Raw genomic sequence first — 17,500 nt, 5'->3', positions numbered from 1 at the left:
ATATGTTGCATGAAGAAGGTAGTACACCATCAGTACACGGCCCAGGTGCAAGACAAGCTAAAACATCAAAGAGTCTGCACACTGGTGATGCTGAAAAAGCTCCTCTGAATTTTTATTGCTCGTCAACGTTTCGATCTTATTCGATCTTCGTCAGGACATACACGTTTATAATAATAATAAGATTAAAACGTTGACGAGTAATAAAACTTTGTTTTTAAATGTTCAGCATCACCAGTGTGCAGAGCGGCAGACTCTATATTCTTCTTTCAGCAGGATATGTTGAGCCATGGAGTCAGTGTCAGTCTTTCTTGAGGCACTCGGGTGGTGCAAGGATAAAGTACCTGTCCACCCGGACAGGTACTGTCTGGGGGTTTGACTCCACTATGGTACATCCGGCTTGGCCGAGTATCTGTACAATGTACTGTACAAACACAACTGGCCCTGTGTCGGTAGCTTGGAAACAAGACAAATCTGCCTGTGCAAAACTAAAATAAAAAATCACACCCGTTTGAGGTCATCATGACGTGGCATTGTCTATTTGCTCAAATTGTCTATTGCTTCATTGTTAATGGGAATTGTGTGGAATTTGAGGGTGTTTGGCGCTGTGCCAGTGATTCCTGCAGGCTGAGTCAGTGCCTCTCAGGGGCATTGGAAGGGAGGAGAACTGAGGCGATACTCCTCACTGGTAGGTGAGACAGTGGGGTAGGTGAGACAAAGGTAGGTGAGACAGTGGGGTAGGTGAGACAGTAGGGTACAATAGCAGTGGCAACACAGAAACATGTATAGAAATTAGAAAATAAAAAAATGGGTTAGTATTGGTCTGCTTAAATAGACCCCATAGATGAATGACGGTGTCCTATACAGTATGTGATTGAAGGGTATATGACCGTGGGACTGGCTTGACTTCCATGCCTGCCTGAACTACCACCTTCTTGCAACAACATCAATGCATTATTTTTTTAAATATTGAAATATACTGAACCCCATCGTATAAAATATTCACATTGGACTGAATCAAATCATCATGTTGCCCTGAATAGTTTCTGAAAGAGGTCAGAGATTTACAGCCCTTTTTACAATTGCACTCAAAATATGGGTTTACGTCGTTTTCTCGAGGGGTGCAAAACGAGCACAGATCATTTCAGCCTGTGGCCATTCATCAGTATAGCCTACTAAAACTAAAATTCTAATTTTAGTACGCTGATGATGACCAGAGGCTGAAACATTTGTCCTCTTTATCAACTCCACATAAACAGTTTAAAGCTTCTCCATCGTACAATGGAGGAATGCCAGGAACAGGTACAATGCCAGGAATAGCGGATAACAGATTGTGAGTTTGTAAATCGGCTATTTTCGGCTCTTCGACACCGTCGTACGACTTCCAGTATAAATCAGGCTTTAGGTCAGTGGTTTTTAACCAGTGGTCTCCGGGGACCACCAGTGGGCCTTGAGGGGGTTCCAGGTGGTCCCCAGCTGATGAAGAGTTGCTAACCAAATGGGCCCTTATAGATTTAACTCTCAAAGGTGTAATTATTGTTACACATCTGCATTGCTTAATTTACAAGAAGTCTACACAATTCAACGTTTGCCTGTTATCTCTCCTAATGGAATTGTGGACAAAGTCTTCACATCTTCAACAAAATATTTGTTAGTTTTGGATCTGAGGGGCAAAATATCCTCAAATGGTGGGCTGTGGCTCAAATACCCAATAAATAATGGGCCTTGAAATATGAAAAAAATATGAAAAAAAAATATGAAAAAAAATATGAAAAGGGTTGAAAACCACTGCTTTAGGTACAGTAGGTGATTACAGTAACATCTACAGCCATCACAATGAACCCATTAAGAGTGAGGCTGATTCTACAAATCTCTTCTAAATCAGTAGTTGGCACACCTACTGCAAACTTTGTTTTCCCAGTTTTAATGGGTGCCAGTGAGGATAGAATATATCACCGTCAATCAAAGCAGTGCTTTCACCGCTCTTCATCTCACTTTTCTGACCGGCCGTCTCTTTTTTCCTTCCTCTTCCCGTCTATCTACAAAGTCTACATGTTATAGCTCTCCCTACGGAGACACGGAGAGTCCCATATTTTTATCTTCAACTATATGTCTCTCTCTCTCTCTCTCTCTCTCTCTCTCTAGACTCTGCAGATGGGCATCCAGCATTTTTCTGGTCTGTTTGTGTTGTTGTGCATGGGAGTGGGCGGAGCCCTGCTGACCCTGGCAGGCGAACACACCTTTTATCACCTCGTCATACCCCGCCTCCGACGCACACACAACCTGACCTACTGGCTCCACACCAGCCAGGTGAGAGCATGTGAACACACACACACACACACACACACACACACACACACACACACACACACACACACACACACAGACATATTGACTTGAAAGTTGTTCTACTAGTGTTTATTTAAAGTATTAAATGGGCTATAGGAGCAGCACCAATGTGTCCAAACTTGTTAATTTATTTTTACATTGATCATAAGACCCAATAATTACTGAATGTTAAGTCTCCAGGTTTTCTTCATAATATGTATGACACTGATTTACTACGACACTAAGGCATATTAGGAGTCCAACTAGTAGTAGTGGTTCTCAAATGTTTTATTTGCAAGGACCCCCTTAACTCTGAGAGTGTACAAATGGCTAGCTCCCCCTTAACTCTGAGAGTGTACAAATGGCTAGCTCCCCCTTAACTCTGAGAGTGTACAAATGGCTAGCTCTTCATGTGTTTCTGGTAATATTATTGTCCAGTCATTTTGTCCGTGACAAACATCGGATTTTGACCAAAAATGTCCACCACAAGCCAGCATGGTGATAGAAAGAACTCTTGCTACTTCCGGGCCCCTTCCCTACTTCCTCCGCAGGTGTTACTGATGATACTAATTAAGGCTCTGTTCCATTTAGTGTATGGTGGTTCTCAAACTTTTAAATTTCAAGGACGCCCATAACTCACATGGAACCAAATGGACCCGTAGTAGGAAGAGTTATTCTGTGTGCATACTGCATAGAGTCTATTGTCTTCACCGGAATTAAACAGCCCATCTACAAGCTCACAACACGCTTTTTTGATTGATTTATTGAATAGTTTATTAGACGTAAAAACAGCAACAGAGTACAGTCAAACACTTATTCCTAAAGGGATAGTGCCTTTGGTACCTTGCGGTCTTGTTTCCATTTAGGCTATGCAATCAATTCATAGACAATTAAACATATACCGGTATGTCTAATATATACAGTATATATGTTGCAAAGTGTTGCAAGCTTATAGATCTCCTATTTTTGTTAAATGTTTGCTGGGATCCATGTGATTAAGTGCCAATTGAAACCTTATCGCTTCAAATTAGCTTTTAACTAGCATTTCAAACACAGATTTTGTTCAAGGTTCAAGGTTCTTTATTATTTGTCTCCCGAGGAAGAAATTTGTCTTAGACCATGCCAAGAGAAGAAGCATTGTATTGAACCGTTCTGTTTTCGATTTTTACTCCTTTCTCCTTTTCAGTATTGTACATGCAGCACTTTGCTGATGTTTTTTTCGCTGTATCATTCAGCACTTTGAGCTGAATTCCTATGTATGAAAAGTGATAAAAGGTTTATGCACACACACACACACACACACACACACACACACACACACACACACACACACACACACACACACACACACACACACACACACACACAGCTATTTATCTGTACATTAGTCAATAAATTATCAGGCTGGGCAACGAAGATAACAGCAGCCATTGCCAATAGTAATGCAAACACACACACACACACACACACACACACACACACACACACACACACACACACAGTCACACACACACACACACACACACACACACACACACACACACACACACACACACACACACACGCACGCACGCACACACAGTCGCACACACACACTTTTATACAGGTAGTCAAAGACACACAGTAACAACTTCTAATAAGCTATGGTCAATAATTCATTATGCATGCTTTTGATTATGTGACTGAAAGTGAAAGTGTTCAACCAATGGTATGCTGCGCCCTCTTGTGTTATGAATGTAAAATGACAACCCGTAGCCACAGCACTCTGGATGAACAGGTGCAGCATTATATACAGACTCCCCTGGAAGAAATACATGAAAGATTCAAACCACATAGTGGCTATGGTGGTGGCCCTAAAGGTTAGGCTTAGTCTGGATTAGTCCAGAATCAATTCATGGGCCAATTCGGCAGACATTTCAAGACAGATGAAAGTCATGCGAATGTTAATGAAGGAGGGACAAGGTTGCTAAAGGCATCGCTTCTCAACATCATATTCTCTTGACTATAGTGTGTGTGTGTGTGTGTGTGTGTGTGTGTGTGTGTGTGTGTGTGTGTGTGTGTGTGTGTGTGTGTGTGTGTGTGTGTGTGTGTGTGCGCGTGTGTGCGTGTCTGTGTCTGTGCTTTGTGCATGCCTAGTGCCTAGAATGTGGAATCCTCCAGTGCGTGTGCGTGCATGCGTGTGTTTGTGCACTGCATGTGTATTAAAATGCACACGCCAACAAAACTCCAGATTGGAGTGCTGTATAAATGTCAAGTTTTGGACTACGAGACTCTATCCAGGCCCAAATGAAGTGGCTTTGGCCATGTTTTTGGCTGAATGATTAAATGAGTCTGTGGGTGCCTAGGAAGTCTTCCTCTCCCACACTCTTGCATTCTTTTCTTTTAGAAAGGGCAAACACTCCTGGCGAGCCTCTAGCATCCATCACACTGCCTGCCTCACTGCACTCCAAATGCATGACCTAGGATAGGTTTATCTCTCCAGATTGCCTACAACACCGTGTGAAATTGTCTCTGGGAAGCAATTTGACCAAAACAAAAGACGAAAGACAATCGCCTGCGTTAGCCATGAGCCCATGACCTTCATACGTAAAGCGTAGACGCACAACATTTACTCTCTAGATAGTGCTCTGTCTGAAGACAGAGACAGTACGTATTCAAATTCTGTTGGCTTTCCAAAAGCCCACAGTTTGAAAGTTTAATCCTTTCGACCGCAGCACACCCAATTACACTGCAACAATGCTTCTTCACCAAGATGGAAAGGTGGTGAGGTCTATTATGATTTCTCCCTTTGATGTGGAGATGGACAGGTGAAACTCTGTGTGTTTGACAAGTAGTATTTCAGCCTAAAAGAAACCCCAGTTTTCTGAAGCAAGGTGGTCTACCATGACTGATAAATTCACCAAACAACTCCCTCAGCTCCTATTTCTATTTCTATTTCTAAACAAATATATTTCTTTCCACACCTGAGTGACAGGTGCATGGGGGGAAAACAACAGGTCAAAGTAAAAACGTGCAGAATCAATCATGCTCACTGTGCAACATTTTGTTTGTAAGACATTTTCCTTTGTCTGATAAAAGATATTGCTAACCGGAACGTTACACCGATTAAAGTATAGCCTACAGTGCAGTGAAGACTGTGTGCGGGACTTTTTATTAAACTGGCTTTGATCAAAAGCCTTGTTCAGTCTGACAGGGGAACTCAGGCACCTCAGGCAACAAAAAAAAGGCAGAGGCGTGACTGATAGCTTAGCCAATAGCCACTCTTTCAAGTAAAATAGGGAGAGATATTTAAGATAATTTACATAAGTAATTTGAGTGGGTAGACTAGACTAGAGGGTCAGTCGTCAGATGTGAATCATGGGGGAATAGTGGTGTAGGGCTGTGAGTGTGCGTGCATGCCCCTTAAGAAGTCACGTACCAATAAACAATTTTGTCAAGAATTCAGAACAAGTGGGTTGTGCGCAAGTTGCACAAAACTAAGCGATATGTCTTTACATTGTTTTTCTACATACAGAAAATACACAGAGCCATCAACACCACCTATGAGGATGTTGGGAAGGAACTGACCGGCATGGACCAAAGGTAGTTAAGCCATACCTTTAACTTTGTGGGGTTTTTTTAATATTGAGTTTAATGTGTGCTTTAATGTTGCATTATTACTCAGGATAGTGAAGCATGCTGATAAAGACTGTAATATGAACATATTAAAACAAAAGTTGTATCCCTTTCATATTTGCGAGGTGACAATGTTCCATCCCCATACTGAATGATATGTACTGTAATCTTTTATTATTGCTTGCTCTGCTTATATGGTAGCATAATTCCATACATAGCCTGTACAAATTACAATACTGTATTGTCGTACTTTAGCCAAATATGATTTATCCCAAATATGAGTTAGAATGTGGAAACCTCCAAGTTTGTAAATTGACTCGTTAATCAGGCTTAGTAAGAGAAATCTCAGATTTCCATAGGCTTAATTTACCGTTTTGTAACAATGTTTTTGGTTATATTTACACTGAAGAATGAAATGGAGATAACAGTGGAGATTTCACTGTGCAGATTGGTTTGCATTACGTGCTATACGGATATTATGCTATGTAACATAACACTGCCTTGATTCCTCTCCAATCCCCAGCCCCTCCCCTTGTGTCTCAGAGAACTGCACCCTCCACAGGAAGCAGCAGCAGCTGGCTCCGCCCCTTTCCCCTCCTGCGCTCACTGTGTCGTGCGGAGACACCACCAGCTCCTCCTCACCGTCCCACGAGCCCAAGGAGAAGCGCGTGCACTTTGACCTGGAGACGCTGCACAGCTACCGCCTGCGCACACACACCGCCTCGGTGCGGGGGCGACCGGGCATGGTGGGACGTCCCGGACTGGGCCTGACAGGCTTGGGTCTGGGGACCCTGGGGGGTCTCACGTCCTCTCCGCAGGTTAACCTCCAAGCTAATGGGGGCCCGGCCTCTACGCTGTCCTCTGCAGGCTTGGTTCTCTCTCCCCTGGGGAGCAGAGCCTCCCAGGCCTGCATGTGGGAAGGGGAGCTCCAGGAGCTGCAGGGGCAGATCGAAAGCTTCCGCACCCAGCTGAGAGAGGCCCTGGCCAGGAGGGCAGAGATCCAGAGCAGCCTGGAGAGAGAGCGCAGTGGCCTTGGCCGCAGGGAGACGAGTTTGGAGAGGGAGAGGGACAGGCAGAGGATACAAACTGTCAACACTTTGGACAGGAGTGGCTCAAGCCAATCAAAGCTCCCGGAAAGAGACAGAACCAGCCAATTACAAACCCTGAACAATCAACAGACTGTGAGGCCTAACCAATCAGGCGGTCTAAGCACCCTGGAGCATGGGAGAAGTAGCCAGTTGAACACTGTAAACAGTTTGGACAGAGGGAGAGCCACGCAACCACACACTGTTAATACACTGACAGGGGAGAGGACCGTCCACTCACGTACTTCCACCAGTTTGGAGCGAGGCCGAGTCATCCAACCAGGCACTGGGAATAGCATGGAGCGGGGGAGAACACTCCAATCACGGAACACTGCTAGCCTCGATAGGCAGAAGGCTAATCTATCACGTACTATAAGCACTTTGGAGAGGACAAAAGCCCACCCGTCAAGTGCGGGCAGTGGGACTTGACTGCCATTCTGTGAAGTGTAAAGACGCAGAGGGAATGAAGCATTTGACATTGTTTGGATACTTGCATAGCCGCGGGAAGAACTTTTCAGTTGGACGTGCAGAGGTGATGTGATGGAGGCGGTGGTTGACACGGGCCGGGACTTTCATCACAATTGCAAGAGATGTTGCCTTGAAAGTACAGTCATTTAAAATTTTAAACATCTTATCCATCCATAAATCAAGATTAGAGACATCTACCCCTGTTTTCCTCAACCAAAAAAAATATTCTCATTTTCCAGTCAGTATAAAGCTAAACTTCCCAGTTTTCCTGGCTTATTGCCATAGAAAAGAAACTAAGCAATTTCATGGCATATAAACCCCTTGCACACTCAATAGATCACGTAAGTAAGAATGAGCTCTAACAACGTGGTGGTCAATTAGGCAATGTTAAATGATAATGCTCATTTTCGGAGAGTACTTGCACAGGCATGGGCCCATACAGCAGCCAAAGCTGCTTCTTTGCCAACAGTAGCCTATCCTTACAGTATGTGGTGAGAAACGTGCAACACTGCACAAGCACATGAACATCAGCAGCAAAAGAAAGCCACGCTGACCTGCTGCAAAAAACCCACAAAGCGAGTATCATGCCAAGAAAAAATAAATCTTTGTGTGTGTGAAAGTACTTTGCCAATAAATTAATTCAGGGTCTGAATAATATTTGGAAAATTGTACTAACTGTGGATACTGCAAACCTTTCATTTATTTATTTATTTTTGTTAGAACTAGTGATTGCAATTCTGTACAGCCTACTGTACAGAATTGGCATAGTCCTCTACATGCACTTAAAGTCCCATAGCCAGAGCAGCATTTCTCATTAAAAACAGTGTCCAGAAGGCCATCGATTCTGCCTGAGGGGTTGATTTGTAAACCGTTAGACATCCTTTTGGACTGTTGTATGGCAATAAAAAACCCAGGTCCAACACTTTAGAATGAATTGAAGCTATCAAACTCATTCTGGAGATAAGCAACCTCAACCTTGCGTTCATTAGCTGCTCTCAGTCCCTCGCTAACTGAAACAGGAACAATTCTCTAGTTTAAAGGAGACGACCATACCATATTCCCAAGGTGACCATTTTACTGTGGCATTACCCCAGGCGGAGTATGATGTAACAGCAAAATTACATTTGTATGAATATGGTCAATTTGTCAGTCAAAGCCATGTTTTTCTTTTGTCTTTTTTCCTTCTTTTTTCTCTTTACATTTTTATGGCTAATTCTTGAATGCAGATCAAATGTATTCACATGTTCTACTCTGAGGAACTTAAATAATGCTTTGTATCTATATATTAAATCAAAAACAGTTTGTGGGCCCATGGTTCATATGCAGTTTTCCCATCAACCACCAAGGGGTGCTGCAGTCTCGCTTCCCGTGGCTATGGATGACATAAACGTATTTTTTACTACAGATCCTACACAGGTAGAGCAAATACCTGAATTATTTCACCTGTTCAGTGAAATGAAATCCTGACAAATACATTCTCATTTGAAAAATTGGACACTTTAAGCTGTTTGAGGAGAGATATTTCAGAGAATATAACCTAATTTTTTTTTATAAAATATTGAACAATGAAGACAGATAATGTTTTCAATATGTCCATTTGGAAAGAACACGCTCGACCAATGACAGCTGGGATCTGTACTGCACCTGATTGTCTCATGAAGTTGCAGTGGAACAAGGGAAATAAAGCCTTTATCAAATTGCTCCGGCGCTACACAAAATCATGTTAGCTACTGTTATTGCGATACTCGATATTGTGTGATTCTCCATCACTTTAAACTGGTTGTAGGGGATTCCACTGGCCCAGCAGTCTAAGATAGGCTATTGGCAGACGAGAACTTTAACGTTTTATGATGGTATACTGTTGTAAATGTAAACATAAACATTTTTGCTGTGGTGTGAAGTGGTTGTGTTCACTTGCCATGGTGTCTCAGAAAAAAAAAATCAACCTATTAGGTCGGAGAGGTGGGAGACTTGTGCAACAGGATATATATATAAAAAAAAACAATTTTGAATTTACCCCCTTATCAAGAATTGTATCTGCATATTATTGGATTTTATCATGATGACCATTCTCATGTTTTGAAATAAACATTTATACACTTGAATTCCCAGCAGTATAGGCTACTTGATAACTCAGTGTGAAAATGAGAACAGTCATTACAGTAACTTGTGTGTGTGTGTGTGTGTGTGTGTGTGTGTGTGTGTGTGTGTGTGTGTGTGTGTGTGTGTGTGTGTGTGTGTGTGTGTGTGTGTGTGTGCGTGCGTGCGTGCGTGCGTGCGTGCGTGCGTGCGTGCGTGCGTGCGTGCGTGCGTGCGTGTGTGTGTGTGTGTGTGTGTGTGTGTGTGTGTGTGTGTGTGTGTGTGTGTGTGTGCGTGCGTGTGTGCGTGTGTGCAGTGAAGAGGAAAGTGCAAGTGCATTGTGCAAGTGCATTAACAGTGAGGAAAGCATCTATCATTCTATGCATAATGCATAATATTTTTTGTGGAGTCATTTTGAGCTTGCGTGTGCTGTGAGACGCATACATACATATTTCCGGGGTACACTCTTCAATTAGGTATAGCAAGATGCTAAAATAGGAGATCTACAAGCTCACAACACGTTGTGACTATTTGTCACACAAAGAAGTATCCTATATACTGTAGGTACTAGGTAGGCCTATTAACTAAGTCGTTAAGAAAGTCTCCGTTTGTTTTTTTGTTTGTTTTATCATTTATTTTACAAATTGAACCCTGGATCCAACTGTACCCGAGCGAGTATATTGTACAATCAAATCCTGTCCAGAGCCTTCCTTCTGTATATCGTCTCCATCTCTCCATTTTCACTGTAATCTGTCTGTCTCCATGGAGGAAATATTAAAGCAAGTTGGCTTCCCTGCACACTCCTTTATCGAAAAGGATTGCTATAGTAATCAATTTTAAGTGTTAAATATTTAAAGGCAGCACTGCAGACAGCCAATGCCTCAAGCACTGTTCTGTTCTGTTCTGCTCTACTCTGCTGTGGCTTCTGTGAGAAAACCCCATAACACCTCCTGCCACACATTCACACTCAATCCATGTGTGGTGGTGGATATGTTTTCATTACACAGGAACATATCAAGTGGCCTAAGAAATCATATACTTTAGTTATCAAAACATGGCTGTTACCCCTCCAAAAAACAAATGTAGAGATACTAGGAATATGGATGATATTAGGTTTTATGCCCACATTGGGGGCAGTGATAGAAGCAGGGTGTAGAACAACAGCTATGAGAATGAAATTCTAGAAGCTGATGTGAAAACAGCCCATCTCAAAAAGCCACGCATGATTACCTCCATCTGTCAGAAACGAAACCAAATCAAAATTCACCCATGCCCATGCAAGGGGCTGGAGTTTTTTTTTCTTTTTTTTAGAAGAAGAGACAAAAATCTAATTCTCAGTACTTAAGCAAGCTAGGGGCTGATTCAGTGTCTCTGTGTTTCTAAACTAGACCTGTGCCCGTCGGCTAGGGGCTGATTCAGTGTCTCTGTGTTTCTAAACTAGACCTGTGCCCGTCGGCTAGGGGCTGATTCAGTGTCTCTGTGTTTCTAAACTAGACCTGTGCCCGTCGGCTAGGGGCTGATTCAGTGTCTCTGTGTTTCTAAACTAGACCTGTGCCCGTCGGCTAGGGGCTGATTCAGTGTCTCTGTGTTTCTAAACTAGACCTGTGCCCGTCGGCTAGGGGCTGATTCAGTGTCTCTGTGTTTCTAAACTAGACCTGTGCCCGTCGGCTAGGGGCTGATTCAGTGTCTCTGTGTTTCTAAACTAGACCTGTGCCCGTCGGCTAGGGGCTGATTCAGTGTCTCTGTGTTTCTAAACTAGACCTGTGCCCGTCGGCTAGGGGCTGATTCAGTGTCTCTGTGTTTCTAAACTAGACCTGTGCCCGTCGGCTAGGGGCTGATTCAGTGTCTCTGTGTTTCTAAACTAGACCTGTGCCCGTCGGCCACCAGCCTACTTGGGAACGATTCAAGATGGGAACAATGGAAATCTGTAATGCATACCCCACCTTAGTATTATCTATTATCATCCGTTTGAACAGCCTGTCTGACTGTGTCCCTTTTGTGCCCATATTGAGCTCTCTGTCTGTCCTTGTCTGGCCAATGTGTGGAGAACTGGAGAATGTCTGAAGAGTGCAAACTGAGCATGCGGGTGAAACACCGCAAAGGCACGGTGAAAGGTGGACTCGACTAACTAAGTAATCAAATGGCAGGTGTATCAAATGGCTGGGGTTGCAGCCATGGCAATCAATTGGCTCAGGCAGAGGCTGGGAATTCTAGGTGTGGTAACATAAGCTCATTAGGACCATTGGCTGAGCCTGACCAGAGCCTTTTCATGTGGTAACTTCTAGACAACCGTGTATCCGGACAATTTAAGGCCGGGCACTGAGTGCACTCCCTGTGGTGTGGTGGTGGATGATTTATTGTAAGATCATTTAGCAGTTGTAATGCATTATTTTAACCACATGGTGGTGCTTGAACCTCTGTTTTCGTTTAAAAGCAACCCACAACCAGCAGAGTAAAGGAGAAGAGGTGTGTGTGTGTGTGTGTGTGTGTGTGTGTGTGTGTGTGTGTGTGTGTGTGTGTGTGTGTGTGTGTGTGTGTGTGTGTGTGTGTGTGTGTGTGTGTGTCTGTGTGTGACTGTGTGTGTGTGTGTGTGTGTGTGTGTGTGTGTGTGTGTGTGTGTGTGTGTGTGTGTGTGTGTGTGTGTGTGTGTGTGTGTGTGTGTGTGGTAGGGGATATTTTTGGGTTAAAACAAAACGTTTTTTGTGAAAAGGTTCAATCAGATTGACAGATTCTGATAGTAATCATTGCTATATAGTCTTTGTTCAGCAACAGGGGTCTCCCTATCTCTCCAGCGCTTTAAAGGTAGAGTAAATGATTTCACTTAATTCAAATATCACTTACTCTACCTTTAATAAACTGAAAATACGTTTTCAGGTATAGGGACGGTATAGGGATTCACACGGGATGCGTATGCACCGTCCCAGCAAATGACGTAATGACTAGTAATGACTTGATACGGCAGTGGTGCCAGATTACATACATTTATACATAGGAGCATTACCTTTAATCCTCCCGACACTAAAACATATCGTCATTACGTCACCACCATCGAAAACCATTGGTTTTATCAGGCACAACTAGTCATTACGTCATTTGCTGGGACGGTGCATACGCATCGAAAATGCTGGGACGGTGCATACGGCGCAAAGTAACCACAGTATACCGCTAATCAACTTACAAATGACAGACATATACATAGAGGCAGTTCCTTTAATCCACTGGTATAACTAACTGGTATAACTAGCTCTCAATGATGACGTAATAAAGATGTGGATTAAAGGACCCAATGCCAGAGTGTAATTGGTTTTCGATGTTGACGTAATGACGATATGTTTTAGTGTTGGGAGGATTAAAGGTAATGCTCCTACTGTATGTATACATGTATGTAATCTGACACTACTGCCAAAACATTGATGTCATTTGCAAACATGAGAAGACATACAGTATAAATCCCGAAGCAATAGATGCAGCTATAACGAAGTATAAAGAGCTTCATGTCCAGATTAGGCTTTAAACAATTAATCACAAATCCAACTACAGATTACGGAAGTATTTTAGATCATGTATATTTTAACAAATGTGAAAGTATTATTACAGAAATTGAAGTTAGAGACACCTATTACTCTGATCATGATTTAGTATTAAAATAACTATAGTCCAAGATTAAGTACATTTAAAACAATTGACAATTTACAATAAATAATAAAATAATTATACTGTATACGTGATAACATATTTTATTTCAGTTTATATACTTTTTTTTCATCGGATATCGATGATTTATTTTTCTTTGAGAAACTAAAAAGGGATCCAGAATAGTTCTAAATCGATAAAACTGTACTATACTTAATAATAATACTTTTTTACATGCATAAAGTAGGTAGGTAGCAAATAGTTAAACCTAATAATTCAACATTTCAAACGTTCCTTCACAGAGAAACTGAGATTTGACAGTTTGTAGCGGTCGAAAGTACTTGCTCGCTCTGCTAATGGCCTACTGGTGTGCAACAAGCAAGTATGCACTCGACAGAGTGCAGTTCTAGTTTAATCTGTATCCTGACTGCGTTCTGTATCCTGATTGGATAAAATTGGTATCCCGACCTGAAAATCAATATATTTTTTTGTTTAAGAAAAAGCTGGAAAGACATGGAGATTTCTGTTACTGAGCAAACAATATATCACTCTACCTTTAATCTCTCACTGACAAGTCAAGTGCATTTAATTGTGTGTGTGTGTGTGTGTGTGTGTGTGTGTGTGTGTGTGTGTGTGTGTGTGTGTGTGTGTGTGTGTGTGTGTGTGTGTGTGTGTGTGTGTGTGTGTGTGTGTGTGTGTGTGTGTGTGTGTGTGTGTGTGTGTGTGTGTGTGTGTGTGTGTGTGTACAGGATGGGTAGAAGGCAATCTTATGCTGCCTTATAATTTACACCCCAACCCAAATACTGAACCAGTTCCTCAGAAAGTCCCTTCACACAGAGGCATGTTGTACATAGAGTGCTGGCCTAGATACAACCACATAGCAAAATTGTTGTATTGCATCATTGATTAATTTATTTCACTCCTCCTCTGCGTGTAGTACAGACCTACAGTATATTTCCAATTGATCGCTTATACTAGACTGCCAATCTATAACCAGAGATGTGGCCAGCGGCCACAATTGATTCTTGCAAAAGATACCATGTCACTGAAACCCAACACTGGAAATGACGTGTCATTGTGAAAAGTAATAGGCCTACCTCACGGTGTGATTTAAACAGCTAGCACAACATATATTTACATTCAAGGGACACCCAGAGCTAACCCATAGCCACGCAGCAGGAGATGGAGGTTGCAGATTGCTCTCGACGACTACATGGCTCCTAATGGACACATTGACTGAATCCGTGACCTGTCGGTAACAGGACAGTATCTCCATCTTCATCCCAGACAACCCCACGAGCCCGCCGACCCATCACTCACAATCATGTCATGCACTTCAGTGTGTAAGTACCAGGTCTTATTACTTAACTTAAGACCTGGAGGCGTGGTCAATGCTCTTTGGCCACTCAGAATAGCCAAATGGCATTCCGTGTGGAATGTTTGGAGAGGACCAGCCAGGCCATGAGAGGGTGGGACTGTCACTGTTGGGCTGGTGATCTAGTGCCGGGACACAGAATAGACTGTATGAAACGGAGATAATCACACGGTGATGCAGTCAATCAATCTGTCCTTCTCAGCTGTCCCCATCATTGGGTTCTTCTTGTAGTAATAAAATAAACAATGGTTTCTCACAGTACTCTCGCCACACACTGAATGGGTAGTAAAAAAAATCAATCAGATCCCTATCACACAGTGTGTGTGTGTGTGTGTGTGTGTGTGTGTGTGTGTGTGTGTGTGTGTGTGTGTGTGTGTGTGTGCGTGTCTGTGTAGGCCCGGATTTACCATTGGGCTAGGGGGGACTACAGCTAGGGGGAGAGGGGGATGCAAAAAATGATATTGCAATCCAATTCAAGTGAGATTTGGGTTTAGTTATTGTATATTTAGTTGAATTATGGTTAAAACATTGAGAGCTTCATGCTCTGCTGTCTGAACTGCAGACAGTGCTGCCATGCACAGAGACTAGTCTCTGTCTGTCTGTCTGTCTGTCTGTCTCTCTCTCTCTCTTTTGGGGGGCTGGATACCCCAAAATTATACCAAAATACCCAAATTGTGTGTGTGTGTGTGTGTGTGTGTGTGTGTGTGTGTGTGTGTGTGTGTGTGTGTGTGTGTGTGTGTGTGTGTGTGTGTGTGTGTGTGTGCGTGTGCATGTGTGACTCTACATGACTGCATGTTTGTTTTTACTGCTGCTGAATGCAGCCAGTGCTTATGTGTGTGTGTGTGTGTGTGTGTGTGTGTGTGTGTGTGTGTGTGTGTGTGTGTGTGTGTGTGTGTGTGTGTGTGCAATGCACATACATACATACATGCTGGCCTTGCAATGGCATTACGTCTCCAAACGCCTATGTGCTCATATATCATATCTACAGGGGTCGATGCATTGCATGAACACGTGCAGGAAAACATGCATGTATGTGCCTCCATCTGCATTATTAGACATGCAAACATGCACATGTATATGTGACAGTGTCTCCAGTACAAAGGGTATCTGGGTCACATGTGTGAAATGTGAATGGTAGTCAAGAGGAATTGTAATCAAACTTGAGGATGTACAGTATACGTGCATTTCCTCGGGGCGATCAATTAGCATCTAAGACTCCAGAGAGTGCACTAACTACTAACTATCTGCTGTAAAACAGAAAACCCACCACCCCTCACAGGCTCACACAGTGTGTTTAGGTTAACACAACTTTAGCTGTCTAGAAGTGGGAAAGGAACTCCATGCAATTGCATGCATAAGAATGTATAGGAAAAGGAATTAAGCCTACAATTTATGATTTCACATACGTCGTAGAAATCTCTCCCGTTAAATCTGTTTGTTTACTCTATGCATATAGGCCCTTCTCCTCCCACTATTGCATTTATATGTCTGCATGTCTCTCATTCTCTCTCTCTATCTCTCTCTCTCTCTCTCTCTCTCTCTCTCCTTCTCTCTCTCTCTCTTGCTCCTTCTCTTTGTCTTGTAGTAAATAGGACCCAGGGAGTGTGAGTGATGAGTTTATTAGCTGTCGCCAGCTGTGACCAACCCTTGGGTATTAGCGGAGAGGGGACAGCGGGCAGACAGGGTGGGAATTGAGGGGGGAGGCGACCAGGGCTGGAGAGGGGTGGTGGAGGGGTGAAGCTAGTGGAGGGGTGGGTGTGGGGTACAGGCCTGAGTGTAGGACAATCAAGGGAGGAGGGGAAAGCGGAGGAGAAGAGGGTATAACAGAAGAGGCAGTCCCCCTGTTAGAGGAGTATCTCAGAGAACCAGGGAAAGCTCCCTGGCAACGGCTGACAGGATCAACGCTAAATGGGGCGCCCCATTCATCCTGCACTGAGAGAGAGAGAGAGAGAGAGAGAGAGAGAGAGAGAGAGAGAGAGAGAGAGAGAGAGAGATTTAAACAGAGAGATGAAGAGGGGGAGCAGGGGAATGTGTAGTGACAGGAAAAAACTGAGTGAGAGATAGAAAAGGAGACGCAGTGTACTGTGCAATGTGTGTGTGTGTGTGTGTGTGTGTGTGTGTGTGTGTGTGTGTGTGTGTGTGTGTGTGTGTGTGTGTGTGTGTGTGTGTGTGTGTGTGTGTGTGTGATGTGTGTGCGTGCGTGTGTGCGTGCGTGCGTGCGTGCGTGCGTATGTGTGCCTGTGTCATGTGTGAAGAGCAGTGGCCTCTGGTTAATTGTTCTCTCCCTGCACTCTCCTGCTGTAGTTGATATGTGAAATCTATAAGAGGTTATCCTCATCCAATGGCTCCGAGCTATCAATTATTTAACTATTCAATATAAAATGATACATAGCAGTCTGGGAGATGCATGAGAGAGAGAGAGAGAGCGAGAGAGAGAGAGATAGAGAGAGAGCTGAGAGAGAGAGCTGAGAGGCTAAACGTGCATTTTAGTTTATCGTTTCAAGCGCCTATAAAGTATTCATAACTGTGGGAGCGCAGTAGGCTAGTCCTGAACTGAAGCGTAATGTATTGTATACACCGGCGTAGTACAACGGTGTCGCTTGTAAAACATAAATTACTTTAGCCCCTCCTATGTCCACCTTTGATGTCCACCACAAATATTGAAGACAAAAGGTGAGGGAAAATTGTGATTGGCCGGAATGAGATGATGTATGATGATGATGATGTATGAATCTTGATAAGATAAGAGCGCCACACTTCACACGGGTGTGATATTTAAGCTTGAAATATATAGGCCTAGCCTGCATTTCAAGTAAATAAGAATAAGAATAACAGGGTATAATAATAAAATAACATAATAACATAAAAACTATAGTCTCCACTCTCCACACGAATATGGGTGCACGCGGTCGCAGCATGC

At 43.2% G+C, this 17,500-nt stretch overlaps 1 protein-coding gene across 1 annotated transcript in view; it reads left to right on the top strand.

Annotated features, from left to right (window-relative positions):
• Nucleotides 1-9,488, top strand: part of grin3ba (glutamate receptor, ionotropic, N-methyl-D-aspartate 3Ba) — a 103,713-nt gene extending 94,225 nt beyond the window's left edge. The window contains exons 10-12 of the mRNA XM_080783615.1: nucleotides 2,143-2,307; nucleotides 5,840-5,907; nucleotides 6,464-9,488. Coding sequence (XP_080639741.1) covers nucleotides 2,143-2,307; nucleotides 5,840-5,907; nucleotides 6,464-7,454 — 1,224 coding nt within the window. The 3' untranslated portion in view covers nucleotides 7,455-9,488. The remainder of the gene's footprint in view (nucleotides 1-2,142; nucleotides 2,308-5,839; nucleotides 5,908-6,463) is intronic.
• The last annotated feature ends 8,012 nt before the right edge of the window (nucleotides 9,489-17,500 follow it).

This window comes from Protomyctophum bolini, assembly GCF_963924005.1.
Source record: "Protomyctophum bolini genome assembly, chromosome: 15".
NCBI classification, from domain to species: Eukaryota; Metazoa; Chordata; class Actinopteri; order Myctophiformes; family Myctophidae; genus Protomyctophum; species Protomyctophum bolini.
Note: the sequence above shows the minus strand (reverse complement) of the source record. Positions and strands in the feature narration are given on the sequence as shown.